The sequence below is a fragment of the Vitis vinifera genome, chromosome 2 (assembly GCF_030704535.1).
Source record: "Vitis vinifera cultivar Pinot Noir 40024 chromosome 2, ASM3070453v1".
NCBI classification, from domain to species: domain Eukaryota; kingdom Viridiplantae; phylum Streptophyta; class Magnoliopsida; order Vitales; family Vitaceae; genus Vitis; species Vitis vinifera.
In genome coordinates, this window is record NC_081806.1 from 5270149 (window position 1) to 5286681 (window position 16533).

General features: G+C 32.1%; 3 protein-coding genes across 3 annotated transcripts; 1 reads left to right on the forward strand and 2 right to left on the reverse strand.

The window, feature by feature from the left end:
- Window positions 1-618: 618 nt before the first annotated feature.
- Window positions 619-4574, forward strand: LOC104877275 (uncharacterized). Its single transcript, XM_003631397.4, has 2 exons — window positions 619-1563; window positions 4347-4574. Exons 1-2 carry the CDS (start codon window positions 917-919, stop codon window positions 4351-4353), a joined length of 654 nt encoding a protein of 217 aa, XP_003631445.1. The 5' UTR covers window positions 619-916; the 3' UTR covers window positions 4354-4574.
- A 3172-nt stretch (window positions 4575-7746) lies between these two features.
- LOC100243757 (23.6 kDa heat shock protein, mitochondrial) lies at window positions 7747-9029 on the reverse strand. Its single transcript, XM_002270596.4, has 2 exons — window positions 8672-9029; window positions 7747-8436 (listed from the first exon to the last, which is right to left on the reverse strand). Exons 1-2 carry the CDS (start codon window positions 8856-8858, stop codon window positions 8018-8020), a joined length of 606 nt encoding a protein of 201 aa, XP_002270632.1. The 5' UTR covers window positions 8859-9029; the 3' UTR covers window positions 7747-8017.
- A 4939-nt stretch (window positions 9030-13968) lies between these two features.
- On the reverse strand, window positions 13969-15079 carry LOC100248906 (small heat shock protein, chloroplastic). The gene is made up of 2 exons (XM_002270560.5): window positions 14763-15079; window positions 13969-14508 (listed from the first exon to the last, which is right to left on the reverse strand). The coding sequence occupies exons 1-2, from the start codon at window positions 14947-14949 to the stop codon at window positions 14090-14092; spliced, it is 606 nt and encodes a 201-aa protein (XP_002270596.1). The 5' UTR covers window positions 14950-15079; the 3' UTR covers window positions 13969-14089.
- Between the last annotated feature and the right edge of the window lie 1454 nt (window positions 15080-16533).

The following is a 16533-nucleotide window of genomic DNA, read 5'->3' on the forward strand; positions in this document are numbered from 1 at the left end:
TCTGTTCTTGTTTTTTGTGAGGAACAGAGTCAAGCTAGACATCCACATACAATTGGACTTCTGTTGGTAACTGAGTTTCTTAATATTGAGCAGAAGCATTTTAGGCTGAAGATATGCTTACTATGATAATGCCAGTGAAATGGCGCCTATCTAGTGGGACTGCTGGGGAAAAGACACATTCCAATGGAGTGGGATGGAGCCTTTTTAGAATTAATTGGTTAAAAGGAATTTTTTTTTTTTTTTATAATCGTGGATGTCCGGGTCACACCTTGACTAATTCCACGGGGCCTTGAAGTTAACGATCGGATAAACCTCCAGACGATAAACCTCCAGTGGTCTTGAGGGGACTCGAACTAGTGATTGGTTAAAAGGAATTTATTCATGTTCATTTTTTACATAAATATTTTTAATTATTTCAAATATTTATCATATATTTAAAAACAATTATTGTTTTTATTAAAAAAAATAATGAAGATATTTTCATTAAAATGATATTAAAAAATGATGAAAGATTAAATTTTTAAAATTTGATTTTCATTCACCCTTTTAATTATATAATACCTCTAAAACTTATTTTCTGTTTTTTAAAATGGGAAATTGATAATAAGGGAAAAAAAAAGGGTGTTACGAAATTTTAAAAAACAGTTTGGTTCTGTTTTGCAAAACAAGTCCTAAGTCCTTGAAACCCCCCCGAACTCCTTTCAAAGATGCGCATACCCCCTTAGGTGGCCCACTAGTTTCGGGAATACGTTTCTCTTGTAACTCCATATCTATTATTTGCGCGCAAAAATTTCCCTTTGGATGCGAACAGGGTCAGAAACCCTAACTTTTCTACATCCGAGACGGGTGTTTTTTATTTGCGCTGACCTAGCGAAGATAAGTGTTAAATTTCAGGAAAACTGCAGATTAAGTTGCAATGGGAGGTCATGGAGGTCTCAACATTCTTCCCCAAAAACGATGGAATGTGTACAACTACGAAAACAGAGAGAAAGTCCGCCAAGACGAAGAAGCTGCCGCCAAGGAAGAGCAGTTGAAGCGCGAACAGTCTCGGAAGCGTGATGCCGAGTTTCGGCTCGAGAAGCTCAGGCTTTCCCGTGGTTTGGCTCCCCCAATTCAAGCTGCGGAGGCCAGTGGATCGGAATTGAAATCGGGACATATCAATCTCTTTGAGGGCCTTAAGGTTTTTGATCCGGTTGGTGAGGCTGGAGAGGATGAAGGCGTTGCGCAAAAGAGGAAGAAGATGAAGAAGGAAGAGGCCCCGAAGGTTGTGTTGCCCGAGGATGAGAAGTATAGATTAGGGTATGGGGTTGCTGGGAAAGGCGTGAAGTTGCCATGGTATCTTTTGAGGCCAAGTGATGATGGGGTTACTGAGAGTAGTAAGGAAGGGGGATCAGAAAGATCGGGGAAGGAAGGGCCTAAGAGTAGTGGGAAGAAGTCATTGGAAGAGATGAGGGAAGAGCGTTTGAAGAGGGAGAAGAGAGAGAAGGAAAGGGAGAGAGCTTTGTTATTAGAGAAGACCCAAAGAAATGATCCTATGTCAAGGAGTAGAGGATTTTCGAGGAGGTAAGTTTAACAAAATTTCTTTGTTATGCAGTTGAGTTTTCTGTATGCTTAGAATTTATAAATTGTTATCAAACATGTATTTGCCCTTTTCTTAAAGCTATTCCAACAAAAAAGATAACGCAGATAAAGTATAGAGTGAATGATCAATTTTATCAGTGGTAAACTGATGGAATAAAAGCATAGGCCGCTATATTTTCTTAGTCTTAGAATTCCTACATTGAAAGATTTTCTTGTAGACAGAAAACCTTCCTTCATGTCACTAGTTCATTTGATGGTGGCTTTGGTTGTTAGATGGCTCCATCTTGTGGTCTCTCTTAGCATAGCTTTAATCCAGATATGCATTCATTTTATTTAACTATCACCTGATGGAATTTGAATAATATGAAGGTAAGCATAGATGTGAGATACCCCTTAGTTTTGTCCTTCAAGTCCAAATAAACTAATTTTATTGTGTTCCAATTATTTTAGTCGAACTCCTAATGTGATATCCTAGATTAGATAAAGGAAAAAATTCTTGACGCTATATGTATATATATATGGACTCTTTTTAACTATGGATATGCATTTTAAAGTCGTGGGGGTCCTTTGAGTTAGAGCAGACAATATCTGCACAGTTGGAAAGGGATAGTGACAAGATGGTATTAGAGTTGATCCTCAACCCTAGTGTGAGAGTTTATTTGTTCTCGCAAGGGGTATTTATTTGGCCTCACAATTTTGTGGGACACAAAGAGGATGTTGTGTCCGCATGGAAGGATGGGGAGTAATTGTGATATTCCACATTGAATAGGAGAACAAATTCGTAAAACTATATATGTATAAGCTTCTTTTAACCATGTAGACGCATTTTAAAACCATAAAGGTCGTTTGGGCTAAAACGAACAATATCTACACAGTTGGGAATGAGTTGTTATACCTAAACTTTGAGGATTTTAGAAGTCACAAGATTGCCAAGAAGTGAAATTTGTGGAGTTTGGATTTTTGGATTCTCCTTCTACCATTTTGGGTTAAAATCCAAAAATTGCATGGAGGGTGCTGCTGTAAACAAGGTGTGTAGTTTCGGAAGTGCTGCGACTGGTAAAAATATTGGTGGTGCTGGACATGGTATTGGTGGCAATGACATGGGTGGTTTGTACAGGTGTGGTGGAATATAAAGTTGATGGGGGTGGTGGTGGTGCTGGCAGTGTTAGAGGCACAATGATGAAGATGGTGGCAACCACAATGGCATGGTGGAGTCACAATAAGAGCAAGTAGCAACAAAGAAGAGATGGTCTCACCGCACTTGCAAAGCAGTGGTGCCATGGTGGCGATGGCGTGGCAAGGCAGCAATGGTGTTGTAGTGGTTGAGTGCCCTGCAATAGTAATAAGGCAGCACCAGTGACCATTGCAATCATGGTGGTGGAGGGGGTGGCAATAAAATGTAGTAGGTTTGGTAACGGTAGCAGGGGCAGCAAGATCATGGAGGTAGGAGTGAAGCATGGCATGATCAAGTGTTGGTAGTTGTAGTGATGATGCAGGGATGGTGGTGGTGATTTCTTTTCTTATTATTATTACTGTCATTGTTCATTTTACTTTTATTTTAGGGCTGTTGGTGTAGGCGGAGGCTGTGTGTTAAAGATGGATTTGCTGGTTTTGGAATTGCTAAAAGAGTCTTATTAAAAGGGATAATCTCCACTACTTAGGATTAGCAAGTGCCATCTAAAGGGTTGTCATGATTAGCATTTTGCAAGGAAACTAGAAATTTCAATGCTTTTGAGGCACAGAATTTGTAATTTCTATCCATGAATTCAAATTTCATGGTTTTAATACCATGCTAAACTGGATGTCAGAGCAAATAGAATAGAGTAGTGATTCTGCTTGTGTTTCATACTGCATTTTGCTTTAAAAATTCATAGCCGCCATTCCCTTTGTTCCATGTATTCAAAAAAACAATCCAACAATGTCCTTGATGCATATTTCTGGTCTTGAGTAATTCAATTGATAGGCCTATTGGGAAGAGAATAATAGATTGATTACCTTTTTTAAAACCTTTTGGCAACTTTGAGGCTATGGCACATGCTATTTAGACTAGGTAGATTGGATTGGGTTCTTCTAGAAATATAAGTGACATGATGATATTTCCTCAGGGGTTAGGAGAGTACAATTGGAGGCAAAGTTCTATGGCAATTCCCCCATCTTTTGCTGATTTGGATAGTAGATGGGAAAGAAATGTAAGGAAATTTGAGGAACAGTGGAGGGCCTTGAAGACAATATGAGACCAAATTTATTTCTATTCTTCTATTTGAACCTCTACTGTTACAGTTTTAAAGGGCAGTCCTCTTAATGTTATTCAATTTAATATATAGATTGAAAGGGTTAAAATAGCAAAAAGAGGAATAATGCTTTCGGACCTTCTTGTAGGAGTTGCACTAAACCCAAAGGAATATTGAGTCGTTTTTCTTAGAATTGTTTTATGTGGTACCCTTTCTATGGAGCAGGTTTCTCCTCCTTTTTTTAATCAGATTTGGGAAGGACTTCTCGTTCTTTAGTTGCACTTCTAATCCATTTTAATGAATATGTCTATTTCTGATAAAACAATTCTATATGATTTTGTGAAACAATGCCGAGTAGACGAGGGTTAAGATCCGTTATTTAATTATTTCTTGAAGTGATTGTGAAAATGTTGTAAATGGAGCAAATGCATACAGTGGCAGTTAGAAAGATGGCAATTGGTTGTTTTATAATTAATCATGATAACCTTGGTTTTAATAAGCATTATACGGAGCAAATATTTTTTTCTTGTGCAGAAGATGACCAATGCCAGTGAACATGATTTCTAGTATCATGCCCTTCCTTGAAGTTCTGGCTTATTGTGGAAGAGGGTTTTGTTTTCTCCGAAAACAGGAAGTCTTTACTTTTCATTGTTTCCAATGGCTTGTATATATTATATGCTCAGGGAGCTCTGAATTTTAGAAAAATTTTATTGCACTCCTTTTATGTCTTCAGTTGAAGGATTTAAGTCCCTGTTTAAAGTACCTATGTTTCCTTTGGATCTAGGAAAGTATTAATAGAGGAAAAAAAATGTTCAAAAAAATTATTCTATCATGAAAAAGACTAAAGAAAAATAAATATAATTAACTATTGTTTGTATATTATATATTTTTAAATTATTTAATATTTAATATAAAAAGAAAAACATGTAAAACTATTATTATTATTTTTTCCTATTTTTATTTTGCCCTGTTTATTTCTTTCCTCAAGTTTTCCAACAACCAAAATACCAATGGTTTGAGTCCATGTAATGGAAGAACGACCGCAAGTCCGTAAGTAATGGTTGGAGATGAATGAGAAATTTACATGACCAGTCTAAATTTGAGTCATTCGAGTGACTGAAGAATTGTGGAGTTGAAATGATTCATCCAGCCATCATTTTGGATCTTATTTGCCCCAGCTGGTTGCAGTCCGAATCATAATGGACAAGAAGAGGGTAGGCAACGTTTTAAAAAATTCTTCTAAAATACAGTTCTTAATTTCTTTTAGAAATAAATTTTTATTTGAGAATTCAAATATGGAAAATAACTTATTTTCAAGCCAAAGTCTGAATAAGTTTTTTTTTTTTCCAAAAGTTTGTCAAATGTATTTTTCAAAGTCAGGAAAGTGTTTTTTATTTTCATTTCTTAAGTTTAAAAATAATTTTCCATTTTTCTAAAGCAAAAGGTGGAATTATCCATTGTTAACCTTCCGAAAATGACTTTAATAATGATTATACAGATTGTGGGAAAATTTAATGGAAGTTCCCGGATTTGTGAAGCTCTGTATTCCGATAAGCATTCCTAACATTTTGAGACACTGGCAAGCTCTTCTTTAGTTTCAGTAGTTTTTAACTTCCTGCTCTACTTTCGTGGCTCTACTTCACAGAGGGTTACATCATATTTCCCCTTGCTGGAGCAGATTCTGTAGGCCACAACAGGACTGTGGCATTAATAATTGTCCTTGGTAAGAACCGAGGGATTTGTGTATATGTATGAGAATGCATTGAAGAGAGGAGTGACCCACACAACCCAGGCACATATACAAAGTAGATATTAACAAAAGCTTAACCTATACATCATCTGGTGGTGGGAAAAGACAAGAAGAATGAGATTTATCTATTTTAAATTCTTCCTTCTTTGTTTTTATAGAGAGGAAACTCAACCGGGACAATTAAAGCGGCGGCTGCCGTCCCCGTTCTACTCTTTCTGGACCATGCTAGTGAAGCTAAAATATGAATTTCCCCCATAACCTAGTAAGCAATAGATCAACCAGCTGTATAGTTATGTAATGTTAACCAGCTCTTTGATTCCAACCTTATCCTCAGTTAAAACATTAAATTATAGAGGAGCATTATGTGAACGTGAAGGCCACAGCCTGCATTAGACTTGCCAGACAGGCCCTCCTTTTTGGTGGACATAACATGCCAAATCTGCTTAACAACTCCACCCTCAGTACATAAAGCCATCGCCAGCTCTAGTTAGACTTCGATATAGACGAGAACGAAGCTCAGAGTCAGACCTTTGTTGCAACCCCTACAATGGAGGCATTAACCAGACAATCTCTCTTATCTTCTGAGAATCTGGCGTATCCCTCAGTAGGTTTCACCCTTCTCTCTTTTTCAGATATGTCTTCATCTTTAACCTTTTCCCCCCTTTCTTTTGATATTTCTACCATCACCTCTAGAGTAGATGATTTTGGTTCCCTTCTGCTTGTAATTGGCTTTATTTATTTTTATTTTTTTTCAGTTTCAGGTGATCGCAATGACTGCTAACTTGGGATGCGCTTGTTGTAGGCAAAAAGTCTTCCAACTTACTTCAAGAATGACCGGTGAGAATTCAATATATCCTACCTTTGAAATTGGATTTTAGAAGAAACCAATATGGATTTTCAAAACCTAATTGAAAATAAGTCATGTAGGGAAGGTAAAAAAACAGTTGATTTCCACAAGGTTGGGGTAGTAGAGGATGAATTTGGGTTCTGAAATTTTGTAATTGATTTTTGCAGGATTAAGAGAGTACACAGTGGACGTACGTAACAAGCGAGTGATAGTAAAGGGAGATGTCAAAGTTAGATGGAACACAAGAACTGAGAGTCTCAAAGGCAAAATGAAGAAAGGGCAGCGTCCATTCAATTTTTTTTTCCGTTTTCTCAAAACAAATTGCATCAATAAACATTTAGTTGATTGAGCATAAACCACCCTTCCATTCTACTAAGTGGGCTCACTGCAATTAGCTCAGTCATGATCGAGTAAAATTGGTAGAACTGAGAATTTAGTTACATTCCATGTGAAATGGTAAGATGATTAAGCGAAGCACTACTCCATGTCTCTTGTCTAAAAGCCCAAACATACTTCTTTTGCAATTACAAGTGAGTCTTTAGTAGGACCCCATTTTCCAAGCCCTTGTTTACGGGGAAAAACCAAATGTAAAATTGGAGCTCAAATCTGGTAGATATCTCATTTGACCAACTGACGCACACACAATGAATCCATGATAATTCACTAATTAAAAGAAATAAAATATTATAATGATAAAACTGTCGAAAAACACATCTCAAATACAGCAATAGAACAAAGATATTAATACATTTATATTTATCATGATTTAATTTAGTAATTTTATCCATAAAAGAATGGAATACTTTAACTTTTTAGTTATTTAAATTACAAATAATTTTAATTTTAATAACATATAAATTATTTATTTATGATATCATATTGACATTGCCATGAATTAATCACTGAACCTTAATCATACAACCTTTTCAAACTATACATCATTTTAATAATATACAAATCTATAATCTTAAAATAACTTGAATTTCCATTTTAAATTTATCAAAATCTCATTTCCCCAGTTACATAATAACTCCAAGTGTAAAGTAACGTGGTAGAAGGCAAAAGTGTCCACCGATCACTCAACTTGCCAATCACCTACATGGCCACACTCATGAACCCAAAGGATCAAAACTCATCACTTCTATTTTCAGCTTCTTATTTCTACAGTAGCTCTTGCCCTTAAAAACAGAGACAAAAGACCCTTTTATTTGGGTCTCAAAAATGGGCTCAAAGCTTGTTCAAAGTACTGACCTTAGAACCGGCAGGCCAACTCTTCAAAAGAAAATGCCCGGACGAAAATACAAGAATATCACCGAATGATGGACATAAAACCCTGATGGTTGAACGTGTTTGATAAAATCTAAATCATATTCAACAAGACTCCAAACAAATGAGAGTTTCCTGGAATCGATGCGTACATGGTTATAGAATATAGCACACTTTCTCTCCCTATTCTTCTACTCCAAGATTTAAGATTACAATTTATTTTCTACTTGATTGAAAACAAGCTTGAGATAGATATGGGTTAAACTTGGAATTAGGAGTCAATCAAAGACAAAGTGGAAACTCTAGTTCAAAAATTTGCAAGCAAAAACAGAGGGTTCAACCTCAATTGATATTGACTTGAAACGCATCTTTCTTCCCATCTTCCTTAACTTTAGGAACCACCACCTTCAGTACACCATTCTTCATCTCTGCCTTGATCTCATCAAACTTGTACAGATTGGCCGGCAGATCGATTCTGCTGGTGTATTTCCTTCCAGTCTCATCGTTCTCCAATTCTTTGCCTCCTTCGCCTTTGATGATGAGTGTGTTCTGCTCCACTGACACCTTCACGTCCTCTTTCCCCAGTCCCGGCATGTCCATTCTTACGAACAGAGCGTCTTTCTCCTCCTTTACGTCCCATCCTCTTCTCGACACAGCTCCCATCCCTCGTGATGCTGCCACTAATGGGTTCTCCATGAACTGATCCATCAAGTTCAGCACCTGGCTCAAACTTCTCGTCCGAGAAAACGGATCAAACACATCTACGAAACGAAATGAACAAGTCAGAAGCCACCAATGATGATCAAAACCAATGATTCAATGACTTTGAGTACGATGAGGCTAGCAATGTTTGGTTGCTAAGAAAAAGAAGGGTATTTGTCATAGTAAAATTTCAAAAGTCCCACCAGTTTCCCACCGTTTATCGCCATCCAAACAGAGAATTGGCCTACATTATAAGAGGAGAAGTACAAGAATCAAAGACGACATAACTATTACCTGAGAAGAGATTGGAAGGAGAATACCGGGGGCGAGAGACGGTGCGGCGGTCTTCGCCATCATTGTAGTCGGCCACCTGAGCGTTGGTATTGAAGGAGCGAGAAGCAGAGGCAACCCGTATTGGGCTGACAAGTTTTGTGAAGAGAGGAGAGGAAGTGGCACGGCGTAGGGCTAGAGATGAAGCCATGAAACTTTGGGCGTATGGGCGTAAGACAGCTGTGATAGAATTCCAAAGTGTTGAACTCAATCGAGGGAGGAGAGGTTTATATAAGAGAAAAAAGAAGCTTGGGAAAGGGGAAACACAGAGAAAGGAGTGGACGCTAGAAGGTTCGAGACAAGGGGTGTCACGTGCCCAGAAGGTTCCGGAAGACCCAACGCACGTTGTACACTTTTTACTTTCTGGATTAGTACATGTAAAAGCCCTTCGGAAAATTGTATTTTGGGCCGAGTTGGGCCAAAAATTAATGTACGATACATATAAGTTCCATATTTAAGCCCAAGATCCAATACAAGAATGGAAATTAAGAGTAAGGATATTATCTTCAAAAAATACCTAAAATATCCTTAACTATTAAATGAAAAAACTAACCAATCAACTCATATTTCTTATTACTTTCTCTCACTTATTTAATAGTGGAACCAACTTAAATAATTTTTCTTTGTCAAATATGAAAGATGGTTAAAAATTATTATTACCAAATGTATTTTTGAAGTGAATAACTTTTAAATACCTCATCAAATATTATTCTTTTTTCAAACTTACATAATATATAATAAATATCATTATTTATTTCAAACTTATATTATTTCTCATATATATTAAATAATTTTTAAACACCTCATAAAATATGAGTATTATTTGTTTACTCTAACTTGTAAATTAGATATCATCAAATATTATATTTTTTCAAATTTATAGAACATATAATAAATACTTTTTAAATACATCATAAAATATCATTATTATTATTTTTTAACTTGCAAATTAGACACATGATGTTTATTATTTTTCTTGAAAATAATGTAAACACTCACATGCATATATATATATATATATATATATATATATATATATATATATATATATATATATATATAATATTAATCAAGAAGACAATATTTATAAGACTAATTTACCAACCTTCCAATAATTTTGAAAGTGTATATAGGGTAATTGGCCGAATTAAAGTCTTCAAAAATATTCAAAATTTCTTCATTCCAAAATTACCTAATTGCTCTCCACACTAATACTAAATATTTTTTAATAAAGATTTAAATATTTAAAACCATTAAAATAAACACTTTCTTATTAAAGTAATTTTTTCAAAGTAATAAGATAAAAATCATGAAATCTTCAAAACTGTAATTACAACAAATATTTTTAATTTTAAAACTAATTTCATAATTTAAATTAATGATTTTAAAATTTTAAAATGTTATAAAAATAATTTTTGTTTATTTTTAATTCCATTTAAATATGGTTTTTTTAATCTCTATTGATAACAATGAAATTATATTTATAAAGGCAAAATAGTAAAAAAAAAAAATATTTCATTTAGTTTACTTATAATGAACAATTCAAACATGATTGATTTTAATTTTATTTCCTATATATTAATTTTTGTAGGGAATGTCTTAATGAAATAGTTTGGTAAAAAAAAAAAAACTATCAATAATCCTCTTAATATCAAATTCAAATTGTTTAAAATCGTATAAAACCTATTAGAAGCCTTGTACACCCTTGTACACTTAGCATATTTCCCTTGTACAATTAATGTAATACCCTTATACAATGACACAAATTTCATATCTATCCTAAGTTATATGTCCATGTAGGTGTATTAATTATATTTTCAATGGTTTAATTGAGAAAATGGTGGATGACTTATGATTAATTTTTTTTTCCCCAAATATCATTATTAGGAAAAATATTGGCATTTCCATGTAAAAGTTAAATAAAGTACATGACATAAGTATACAATCGCAAGGAAAATAAAAAAGTAGTTTAGAATCAATTAAAATCATTCACAATGGGTAATCTTGTACACATTTGTACAATTAGTACATTTCTCTTATACAGTTAGTGTAATACCCTTGTATAATGGTACAAATTTTATATCCCTCTTAAGTTATGTGTCCACGTAGAAGTGTTTAACCATATTTCCAATGATTTAGTTGAGAAGATGGTAGATGATTTAAGGTTATTTTTTTTTTCTCCAAATATTATTATTGGGAAAAATATTAGAATTTCCATGTTGGAATTAAATAAAGTGCATGACATATGTGTACAATTCGTGAGTGATAAGAAAAATAAAGGAATGACTCATAATCGATTATAATATTTCACAAATAGTAGCCTTGTACACCTTTGTACACTTAGTACATTTATCTTATACAGTTAGTGTAATACAATTGTACAATGATGTAATAAATGAATAAATAAAATTTATTATTATTTTTTATTTTCATATAAAAAAATAGTACTAAGTCTTCAATTTTCATTTTAAAAAATAGTTTTCATTTTTTAATTAAACATATTTTCAAAAAGAGACAATATTGAAAATAAAAATTATTTTTAAAAATAAAAAATAAAAACTAGAAAAATATTTTAAAACCAAACTCAAATATGATCTATATAATTTTTAACTACTTGTTTTCATCTAAAATAAGTAAATATACATTTCAACCTTTTTATATAAGAAAAATTCAATCTCTACTATAGATTGATATAATTCACTTATAAAGTTATGTCATATAAAAACATTTTAATTGAGTACTTAAAATAAAAACTCTTCATTCATCCTCTTTCTTTCTTTTTATTTCTCTTATTTTAATAAATTTTCAATTAATTCAAATCATTAAAAAAAATCCTTAATAAACAAATTTGTAACATTTCATATAACTTATTACTAAAAGTCATGTTTAAAAAGTTATTAAAATAAGGAAGAAAGAAGATTAAAAAAAAATTAAACTTTTTATTTTATAATAGTAAAAAAAAAAACTTTAAAATACTTTTTAGTATAAAAAAATTTAAAATAGTTAATATATTTATTTTAAATAGTATTTTAATCATTAAATTATTTACTTCTAAAATGTAAAAGATAAAAATAAATGTAAAAGATAATTTTTATTTATTTAAATTAATATTTTTTTAGAAAGTATTTTCCAAAATAGTCTTTAAATCATTAATATAATTTTTGTTTATCTATAATTTAAAAATAAAAAATAATGTTGATTTTTCAATTATTTATAAAAGAGTTTAAAAAAATAATGAAAAATCAAAAAATGGTTAAATAAAAAAGAATAGTGGCATGTGAAGAGTAGTAGAATAAAGACAAAAATGAGTCAAGTGAGTTTTTTTGTCAATTACTACCCCATATCAAGCCTATATGGGTTGAAAACACAAATGTCTCAAATCCCTTTAATTGCCACCCCAAATAATCAATAATTACTAATTTTTTAATTTTAATAAATTGTTATGATAAATTAAATTTATGATAATCTTTTTAATATATGTATAAATATAATTAACTAATAATAATATGAACTCCCCGTTTAAAGTACCTATTTTTTCTTTATGCTTTGTTTTGTTTGGATCTCGGAAAGTATTAATATAAAAAATATTTTTAAAATAATTTTATCATGAAAAAATACTTTTTAAAAATTAATTATCATTAATCATTATTTATAAATTTATATATTTTCAAATTACTTGATCTTTATATATAAGAAGAAAAATAAGTGAAATTAGATTAAAAACATTGAAAATTAATTTATTAATTTTATTTTTCTTATTTTTATTTTATCCTCTTTATTTCTTACTTATCACATTTGCCCTAATTCCACAACACAAACTCAACGTAGCATTAATAATTATCTCTAGAGTAGATGATTTTGGTTGTCTTCTAATAAGAATTGAGATATTCATGTTTTATTGAACTTTAGGAGTTTTTGAAGGTTGGGAACCGAGGTAACCAAATTCCTCGTGCAACTTCAATACCAAAGAATCTCTTAATTTAAAATGAGTTTGCAGATTTTCTTTTACTGTCAAAGCTGCCAACAAAATCAGCATATGGAGGACTAGAACACCTTTCGGCTGGAAAAATTTGCACATGAAAGGTTTAAAGCCTCGCTTTCAGCATGACCTGTGTCTTAAGAGAATTGAACTTAGACCCGGGAAGCTACATAGTCTTAGACAACTCTTCATACTCACCTAACCCCACGTATTGGGTAATGGTTAAATGTGTACCATGAAATCTAAATCATATCATATACCCATTACATCCACAAGTAAATAAAATCAATGGCTGTATTAAACAAAGTCGAGTTCATGGTTTTCCTTTTTCCACTACTCCAAAATTTAAGATTACAAACTCTTTTCTTCTTTCAATAAATTGGGCCCTAGGATCCCAAACTAACTACATATAATCGGCAAGTTTGAGATAGATATGGATTAAACTTCTTATTAAGGTCGTGTTCGTTTTTTTGAACATAATAGTGAACACAATTTGCTTTGAAACTTGTTGGAATTGGGTTTGAGTGCTCAGATAGGCTGACCCAACCCGACCCAAATAAATGAGAAAATGGGAGAGTAATTTTTGGAAGTTTTAAAACTACCCAAAAACTACCACTATTAAAAATAAATAAATTTTTTATTTTCATTTTTATTCTATGTGAGAAGTCTTTTTTCTCTCCCTGAAAAGCCAAAGAAAGAATATGTTTACTCTTCTCTCTCAGAGAATGAAAATGATAGAAAATGAAGAATACATTTTATTTTCTCCCTTGAAATAAACAAGAAAGAATGCAATTCTTTCGAAGAAACAAAAAGTCTTTTATCTTAAAGTTATTCTATTTTCTTCGGAGGTCATGGCTCTTATGCTGTGAGGAACGAATAATTCTCATATTCATAGTTTCTTTCATGACTTGAGACAACAAATTGGACTAGTAAAACAACCCATCTGGATCTTGGGACATTTTAGAAGATAACCAAGAAATCTTATTTTTCATCAAAACTTGAATTGATTATTTTTTAAATGTTTTTTAAGCTTCTTAGCAACAACTTTGTCAATGCTAGATTAGAGCTTAACTTTTTTTTCTAATTTATTTATTTTTTAAAATTAATAACTTTAAAATATAAAGCAAAAATAAATATACTAAATCTTTTTTTAAGGATGATAATGATAAATTTTTTATTTATAATTTTATTATTACAATAATTTTTCTTATTTTAAGATTTTAAAAAATAGGTTAAATTATTTTTTAATCAAATACAAATCCTTAGCACTTAATAGAAATTAAAAATAAAATAAACCTAATAATTTAATCCTCCTTAATACTATTAGTTCTATTTAGATTTAAATAAAAAGAAAAACAAACCCTAGAGTGAAAAATTTGCAAGCAAAAACAGAAGGTTGAACCTCAATCGATATCAACTTGTAACACTTCTTTCCTCCCATCTTCCTTGACTTTAGGAACCACCACCTTCAGTACACCATTCTTCATATCTGCCTTGATCTCATCAAACTTGTACATCTTAGCTGGCAGATCGATTCTGCTGGTGTATTTCCTTCTACACTCATCGTTCTCCCATTTTTCGCCTTCTTCGCCTTTGATCGTGAGTGTGTTCTGCTCCACTGACACCTTCACGTCCTCTTTCCCCAGTCCCGGCATGTCCATTCTCACGAACAGAGCGTCTTTCTCCTCCTTCACGTCCCATCCTCTTCTCGACACAGCTCCCATGCCTTGTGCTGCTGCCACTAATGGGCTCTTCATGAACCGATCCATCAAGTTCAGCGTCTGGATCAAACTTCTCGTCCGAGAAAACGGATCAAACGCATCTACGAAACGAAATAAACAAGTCAGAAAGCCGTTGATATAAACGACCAATGAAGATCAAAACAAATGATTTAATGACTGAGAGTACGACAAGGTAAGAAAAGTTTGGTTACTAAGAAAAAGAAGGGTTTTTGAACAGCGCAATCAGTAGTTATATCGAACTTTCCAAATTTCCTCCAGTTTCCCGCCATCGAAACAGAGAATTAGCCGGCATTGTAAGAGAAGTACAACAAACAAAAACGACATAACAAATTACCTGCAAAGAGATTAGAAGGAGAATACCGGGGGCGAGAGACGGTGCGGCGGTCTTCGCCATCATCGTAGTCGGCCACCTGAGCGTTGGTATTGAAGGAGCGAGAAGCAGAGGCAACCCGGATTGTGCCGACAAGTTTTGCGAGGAGAGGAGAGGAGGCGGCACGGCGTGGAGCGAGAGATGAAGCCATGGAGCTTCGAGCGTAATAGCGTAAGAGAACTGTGATAGAATTCTAAAGTTTTGAACTCGATCGAGAGAGGGGAGGTTTATATAAGAGAAAAGAGACTCGGGGAAATGAGCAAACAGAGAGAAAGGAGTCGACGCTAGAAGGTTCCAGAGAAACCCAAGCCACGCTGTACACTTTTTGACTTTCCAGATTAGGGCGGGTAAATTCCCTTTAATCGCTGCCAGATAAATCAAGAGTTACCTTTTTAATAGAAAGACGAAAAAATAATCATAGATTCGTCCTAATATTTTATGGTTTTAATTTGATGGATACTCTTTTATTTTTGTTCTAAAGTTTGAATCTTTCCTTATCTATATTCTTCACCTTTTTTATCCATCAATATTTATCTATATTTTTAAATTTTTATTTTTATTTTACATATATTTTATATAAAAAAATTAAGTTAATTTTAATAATTTATCATGAATCAAATTTATGATAATTTTATTTAATAGATGTGTCAGTGGGCTAATGTTATCAATTTTTTCGCATCTAGTTTTATATAATTATAATTAAAATTAAAAAATAATTAAAAGGATATAACAACAAACCTCTAATTATGTTTTTTTTTTCCTTTAAATTCGATTCATTATATTTATAAAAAAATATTTAATAAAAATATACATTTAAAAGTTACCCTTACTAAAAAATATTTAATAAAAAATATAGATAAAGGAGATAAAAGGAAGAGAAATGAATAAAAAAATAAAAATAAAGAGGATAAAGAAATATAAAAAAAATTAAAATTAAAATTAAAAGGATATCCATCAAATTAAAACAATAATCGATAAGGATAGATGAAAATGGTTAGATTTTCAATTAAAAATGTTAATCATAATGACATTTGTTTATTTTAAATAGTCATCGGTTGTGATTTTATTATTGGTTAAAAACACAATCTAGACCTGCAATTTTGACTTCCAATTAAACACCTGCCGTTACACTTTGACTGCTCTATTGTTAAATCACTTGGGTTATGTTTTGTACTTGGAAAGTATCTTAGAAAGAGAAAATGGTTTTTCAATAAAAAAAAAATCAAATAAAATTAAAATTAATTAAAAATATATATTTAATCATTATATTAAAATTTTAAGATAAATAAAATAAGTTTAAAATAATACATACAGATAATATATGAACTTTAAACCTATTTTTTTACTTTCCTTTTGTTTTTTTCTTTCACTCTTCTTTTTTATTTTCCTTCCCTCACATTTTCTCTTTAATTTTTCGAACCAAAACATAACTTTCAGTTTCTAAGTAATTCAAGATGTCCGCCATCGTGCACTTGGAAGCCACCTTAAAATACTTAACCAAAAATCACTAATTTAAATCATTGCTATTTGAATTTTCTTGACCATATTAACTTTTAACTTCACTTTTATGTTCATCCAATGCATTATTTCAAATGTTCCTTTAGACACTTTTCACTCTTTTTAAAGGCAATAAAACTAAAATTGGTTCAATAATAGTTTTAAAAAGTATTTCTAACATCTTTAATACTTAAAAGATAAAAATTTTCAAATGTTATAAAGACTAAGATGGTGTTTG

Excerpts from the sequence above, each read along its gene's own strand:
- LOC104877275 (XM_003631397.4), top strand. The coding sequence starts at position 917 with ATGGGAGGTCATGGAGGTCTCAACATTCTTCCCCAAAAACGATGGAAT.
- LOC100243757 (XM_002270596.4), bottom strand. The coding sequence starts at position 8,858 with ATGGCTTCATCTCTAGCCCTACGCCGTGCCACTTCCTCTCCTCTCTTC. Across the intron at positions 8,437-8,671 it reads TCCTTCCAATCTCTTCTCAG|ATGTGTTTGATCCGTTTTCT; the intron begins GTAATAGTTATG and ends TTCGTTTCGTAG.
- LOC100248906 (XM_002270560.5), bottom strand. The coding sequence starts at position 14,949 with ATGGCTTCATCTCTCGCTCCACGCCGTGCCGCCTCCTCTCCTCTCCTC. Across the intron at positions 14,509-14,762 it reads TCCTTCTAATCTCTTTGCAG|ATGCGTTTGATCCGTTTTCT; the intron begins GTAATTTGTTAT and ends TTCGTTTCGTAG.